The sequence below is a fragment of the Suncus etruscus genome, chromosome 3 (assembly GCF_024139225.1).
Source record: "Suncus etruscus isolate mSunEtr1 chromosome 3, mSunEtr1.pri.cur, whole genome shotgun sequence".
NCBI classification, from domain to species: domain Eukaryota; kingdom Metazoa; phylum Chordata; class Mammalia; order Eulipotyphla; family Soricidae; genus Suncus; species Suncus etruscus.
This window is the reverse complement of record NC_064850.1, coordinates 66707215-66713797: the sequence shown is the minus strand read 5'-3', so window position 1 is coordinate 66713797 and position 6583 is coordinate 66707215. Positions and strand designations below refer to the sequence as shown.

The 6583-nt window shown below is 44.1% G+C and overlaps 1 protein-coding gene across 1 annotated transcript; it reads right to left on the bottom strand.

The window, feature by feature from the left end:
- Nucleotides 1-149: 149 nt before the first annotated feature.
- LOC126004352 (alpha-1,3-mannosyl-glycoprotein 4-beta-N-acetylglucosaminyltransferase-like protein MGAT4E) lies at nucleotides 150-2781 on the bottom strand. Its single transcript, XM_049770795.1, is given in 2 exon segments — nucleotides 150-1360; nucleotides 2652-2781. Coding segments are annotated over 2 exon segments (1341 nt in total).
- Between the last annotated feature and the right edge of the window lie 3802 nt (nucleotides 2782-6583).

Genomic DNA, 6583 nt, shown 5'->3' with positions numbered 1-6583 from the left:
GAGGATGGTAGACAAAAGGTGGGGAAGCTCTTGGTGAATACTTCCTCTGGCGATTTTTAGTCAGAAGGACTCCATTCTCCTGGACTCATGGATCTACATTCGGTAACCTGCATGAATGTGTAGAATGAATGTGGTGCTCCTGACCGATTTCAAAACTTTAATTCCTTTTGTCCAGTGAGACCATTCCCAGGTCCCATCCTTTCAGAAGACACACCACACCGTCGGTTTTATTGGTATTCCTCTGAGGTCCAGATGTTGAGCTGTCTGATTACCAGTTTATGGTCCCCAGAGGCGATTACCAGCAGCTGTACGCATCTCACATCCTCCTCTGAATCTCCTCCCGGAAGGATCAACTGATCGAACTCCCCCCTCACGAGCGGCCCCAGCAGGCTGTATCGGGAACAGCCTTTTTCCTCCATAGGATCATAGCCCAGTAGCACCTGTCCGCTTTGAAGCTGATACAGTGATATAGTACCAAGCCCTGTCAGGATCTGTATCCGGATCACCTTGTGCGGCTGATCAAAAACCAAAGTGTACGTGCTTCCTGGCTGGGGGAAATGGGTCTCAAAGTAACTTTCGTTCAGAAAATAGGCATTCTGGGCAACGTGGGAGTGTTTCCTCTGCATGTTAGTGTAAATCTTTGCAGGAGGATTATTGGGTTTTCTAAAATAACCTTCATAGCTTTCATCCTTTTGGTAACACTCGTCCTGAGGCAAATAATAACTCTGAAAAGATAAGATAAGACTGGAACTGATGCTTATTGGAGCTGTCTGACCCACCAGAAGCAGAAAGCTTGAGAGAAGCAAATAAATGGGTGTGTCCGTATGAAACAGGAGGAAGAAGGATGACAGGTCCTGGAGGTCACTTGTGTGAAAGACTTTGCCTGATATATAAAAACTGGAGAACTCCAGCATCACCCAGGGCAGTTCTCTCCAGGCTGCTAGTGTCCAGATGACACTAGGAACAAATTTGGAGTCACAGTGAACGTTATCTTCTAGTATCAGAAAATGGTCAGAGAGGTTGGCAGCAAAGTTCATGAGTAAAGCATACGCGCTGTTCTGCCTGGAGTAAATTGCTTCACAGGATGTGTTAGTCAGGTCTGTTAGGAGATGAGGGCCTTTGAGCTGACCCTGGATGAGGAGCAACTTGTGGGCATCAATCTGTTTTCTGAAGAGGCCTTTAACATCAATGACCATTTTCCTGAGCCATTGAGGGTCAAGTGGGACCAGATGGACCAGTACCACAACCTGCTCCATCTGTGGCTCTGAGGGAGATTGGAACAGGGATTCCAGGGTGCTCGGGAGGTAGTTCTTCAAAGGTTTAGGACGCTGCATTGACAAGATCCCCACTGTCAACAGTTCTGGGGGGAGGGAGATCAGACAGATGTTAGTTAGCATTGGCAGATGATGAGGGGTTCCTGGGTCTCTTCCTCCCCACTCCCAAGTCGTCTCCTTCATGTCAATACTTGTGACAGTTCTCAGGGCTGTTCCCAAGTAACTATGGTCGGGGTCATAGGCTCAGCCTGCTTACAAGATGTGAAGGGGTTTCACTTGATCAACACTTGGGTGGAATTAAAAAAAAATTGGGATCACGGACAGAGCAATAGCATACTGAGTACGTAGGGCATTTGCCTTGCACATAGCCGACTTGGATTCGATCCCTGGCATCCCATATGGTCTCCTGAGCCTGCCAGGAGTAATTTCTGAGTGCAGAGCCAGGAGTAACCCCTGAGTTCCACCCCGTGTGGCCCAAAAACCAAAATTATATTTTGGGAACCATACTTGGTGGCACTCAGGGGTTACATCTGCTGTCAGGGATAACTCATGGTGGGCTCAGGAGACCATACGGGGTATGAGGAAGTGAACTGGGTTGTCTATATCCAAGACAAAAGCCCTGCTTGTTCTGCCAGCCCTTAGGGAGCTCTCCATGAAGAACCAGGCTCCCTCAGATGGGGAAGGCTGCCTTTGGGGGTGTTTACAGTCAATTTGTTGGCTTGACAGTTTGCCTTAGCATGGCCTTGATCCAGGATCACCCAGGGACCTTAGTAAACCCAAGCTGGGTTTATCTTCTCCATCTCCCCAGTGCTGTCCCTACAGCCCCCTTGGTCCCTTCCCTGCATGTCTTCCCTCTCTGGAAGCCTACTACTCTTCAGAGTACTCCCTCATGTAACCCTGCAGCCTCTTCCTCCTGTGGAGCACTCAAGACTCTATAGCAGAGGTCTCAAACTCGAGGCCCGAGGGCCGTTTGCTGCCCTCCTACAACATTTTGTGGCCCGCGGCTGGCCTTCAAATATTGCAGTATTCACAATTATTCACTTACTGAATAATCGCAATAAAAATCGCATTAGTAAGAAAAAAATCACATTAAACATTTGCATACCCCGAGCAGTTCTGTTCGGGGTATGCAAATGTTTAATGCGATTTTTTTCTTACTAATGCAATATTTTATTGTGAATATTTGGTAAGTGAAATCCCTTATGCGGCCCTGCCTCACCCCAACTTTGCCTCCTGTGGCCCCCAGGTAAATTGAGTTTGAGACCCCTGCTCTATAGCATGTCCCATAGTCACAGCCCTTTCATGTCTAGGTGTGACTTGCTTTTCCTTTTTATTCACTTTCTCCTTCTGGTGAGAGCATTCCCCACCTGCACTCACTCTTCTCTTGGGGAGGCATTCCAGCCAGGTACTGGTATTTGGCACTTTGCAGTAAAGGGGAATTTCTCTGCATCTTCTCAAAGCTCTTGTAATGGTTCTTGCTTTCATAATTGATTTGGTTAATAACCATCTTCCAAGCAATGTCGTGCTGCTGTTTTTAAAGATAAAATAAACAGTATCTCTTAGTTACACCATCAAATTTTCTGGTGATAATTAGACTGATTCCCTCTTACTGACTAGGAAAGCCCTAGGATCCATCACCAAATAATTGACATCAGGGCTGTTAACCACTGTCTTTGCCTCACGTTGAAGACACAGCATTAGCAGGGTTGTGGTGGTGCTGGGACCCATTTTATGACTAAAGAAAGGCCTGGGGCTTATGTAGCCAATTATTTATGAAGCCTCACATCTCTTTTTTTGTTTTTGTTTTGGATCACACCCAGGAGGGATCACACCCAGGAGTGCTCAAGGCTCTGCTCTCCTGGTGGGACTTTGCAGAACCACATGAGTGCTTCAAATCAAACCTGGGTTGTTCACAGGTGAAAGTCAGTCCATACCCATTGTACAATCTCTCCGGCCCCTTAATTATATTTTCTTTGAAAAAACTCTCACTTTGGGGCCAGAGCAATAGTACAGCAGGTAGGGCACTAGCCTTTTACTAGCCTTTACATGGATAACCTGAGTTTGAGCCCAGGCATCCCATATGATCTTCCAAGCACCACAAGTAGTAATAGAGTAATTTCTGGATACAGAGTCAGGTATAACTCCTGAGCACCACTGGATGTGGCCCAATTTCCCTTAATTCACTCTAATTAATTACTTCTCTGAAAATATTTTCAGTGATTAAGGACTGTTCCTCATGCATAAACCCAAATGCTAACTTTTTGTTTGTTTGTTTTGCTTTTGGGCCACACCTGGCTGCAGCACTCAGAGATTACTCCTGGCTCTGCGCTCAGAAATCACCCCTGGCAGGCTCAGGGAACCATATGGGATGCCAGGAATTGAACCACTGTCTGTCCTGGGTTGGCCACATGCAAGGCAAATGCCCTACCACTGTGCTATCTCTCCAGCCCACAAATGCTATCTTTAATTATTTCTTTTCCTACTTAAAGATTGGAAATTGACTACACATTGAGTTCTGGTACTCACCAAAAGATTTTGTTCATTATTGTAGAATTCATCATTGAAGGAGAAGAAGAAGCACACGAAGGTCAAGCATGCAATGGCTAGGAATCGTTGCCATTTGTACCGCATGATACCAGGGATTAGATGCAGCTCTGTAGAAAGACATATGCAGCATCCAGAGCCTCTGTCTTCTTCTCAGAGAAGCACACAGAGGCTATTTTTTTTTTATTTTCTTGTCTGTTTCTTCAGTCCTCATCAGAACACCACTTCATAGTCTTACCTGATCTTCTCTCTCCTCAAACAGGTTTGCCTCACTTCAACTTTTTTCATCTAAACAATGAGTCAGGGCAAGGAATTTGGCCTTATTTCATAAACTTTCTACATGATCTTCCAGGTTCAGTATTATTTTCTAGTTGTATACAACAAATGTTAACTAAAGCTAAGCTGCCTTTTCCATTCGCTATAGGTGAGGCAAGAAAATGGATAGATCCATTGTATTGAAAAACCTCTTGGAATACAGAGCCAGTAAGAGTGTGATAGCTTGGGGCTAGAATGATAGTACAGAGAGTTGGGTGCTTGCCTTTCATGCAGCTGACCCTGGTTGGATCTCTGGCATCCCATATTACCACATGCATTGCCAAAAATAATTCCTGAGTGAGAAGTCAGCAGTAAGCTTCTGAATATTTCTGGGTATGGTCTCCAAGTCAAAAACAAAGGAGTGTGGTGGCAAAGAGAGAACACCATACAAAAAATTCCAAGTGCAATTCTGTCCTCAGACCACAGGCTGCTGATTCTACAGTCACCATGTCTGATTCCTCAAGGTTTACCTCAGTGTTTTTTTTTCTAAGCTAACATTCATTCACAGTGGCAGGGGTTTGTAGAAACTTCTAGCTTAAAATCTCACCAAGTTATTAGAGTACAAACATTCTACCAGGAATGCTGACATATATCACATTCTACCAGGGATGTTGAAGCAGGAAGGAAAATTGAAGTGAAGAATAAAGTTCTGGGGCCAGAGAGGTGGCGCTAGAGGTAAGGTGTCTGCCTTGCAAGCGATGGACCTCGGTTCCATCCCCCCGGCGTCCCATATGGTCCCCCCCAAACCAGGAGCGATTTCTGAGTGCATAGCCAGGAGTAACACCTGAGCATCAAATGGGTGTGGCCCAAAAACCAAAAAAAAAAATCATATAATAAGAAACCCTCACTATAATCAGAGCAATATGCCTAATCATTGTCTGATGGTTCTTACAGACACAGAGATAAACACACACACACACACACACACACACACACACACACGGAATTTGAAGATTTCCTTGAAAACATGCTTTTTTCCTATGAAAAAAAGCAACTTTAGAGTCTAGAGAGGTGGGCTCTTACAATTTAGTTGGTGCTGAGGCTAACTGGCTGCTGCCTACAAGATAACCAGATTGGACCCCTCACAGAAGAGAACCCTGACAACCATTATTACCTCTAAATGAAGAGCAGGGAGCTCATCACCCCCAGCCACCATCCTACCTATATTTGTTTGTAAATAAAGGTTAATTTCTTTTTTTTTTTGGTTTTGGCATCACATGATCTTCCAAGTTCAGTATTATTTTCTAGTTGTATACAACAAATGTTAACTAAAGCTAAGCTGCCTTTTCCATTCGCTATAGGTGAGGCAAGAAAACGGATAGATCTGGGCCCGGAGAGATAGCACAGTGGCGTTTGCTTTGCAAGCAGCCGATCCAGGAACAAAGGTGTTGGTTCGAATCCCGGTGTCCCATATGGTCCCCCGTGCCTGCCAGGAGCTATTTCTGAGCAGACAGCCAGGAGTAACCCCTGAGCACCGCCGGGTGTGGCCCAAAAACCAAAAAAAAAAAAAAAAAAAAAAAAAGAAAAAAAAAGAAAAAAAAAGAAAATGTTGTATTGAAAAGCCTCTTGGAATACAGAGCCTGCCAGGGGCAAATTCTGAGCGTAGAGCCAGGAGTAACCCCTGAGCACTGCCGGGTATAATCCAAAAACTAGAAAAAACAAAAACAAAAAAGATGGTTTTTGTTGTTGTTGTTGTTGTTGTTTTCAAAAAATCACATCCTTTCCTCCTCATAGAGAGCCAGTGGCTAACTGGATGTCACATACCACAACTGGTGCAAATAGGTCTCAGGCTTAGAAAGCAAAAGGATTAGAATCTTCTAGTTACAGACTTAAAGAAGCTTAAGACCTCACTTGGTATAATATGAAAATAGGAATTGTAATTGGAGTACAGAACCCTAGTCGAAATCAGGTATCTAGGAAATGTCTTCATACCTCATGAATGTTCTTGGAGAATTTGCTTTAGTCTAGTCAGACAAGTTTTATTAGAAACTGTACTAACTTTATCTTCAGGACAGGAAGCGATCCCTTAGAGCCAGATGCATATACAATTATATTATTAACCTAAAAATAATGAATTATAAAGTTATATTAGTAAAAATTGTAGTGTTTTCTTTTACTAGTGATGTTTCAGGCTTATTCTTGGCTCCGTGCTCAGCAATCACTACTGGAAAAGTCGAGGGGACTATATGGGCTTCAGAAATCAAATCTGAGTTATTTGCATGCAAGGCAAGTGCTTTACCTGCTCTACTGTATCTTTGCCCCTATACAGCCACATTCTTCAGATGTGAATATCACCTTCAAGTTAAAAAACATCTCCCTGACTGGGAGATTTATCTGCGATTCTGACTGTAAGACTTGACATGAGGTTGTTTTGTGTGTGAGTGTGATGGGGGCTTATCTCTGACCTTGCATTTAGACATCACTTCTGGCCATGCTCCTGAGATGTCAAG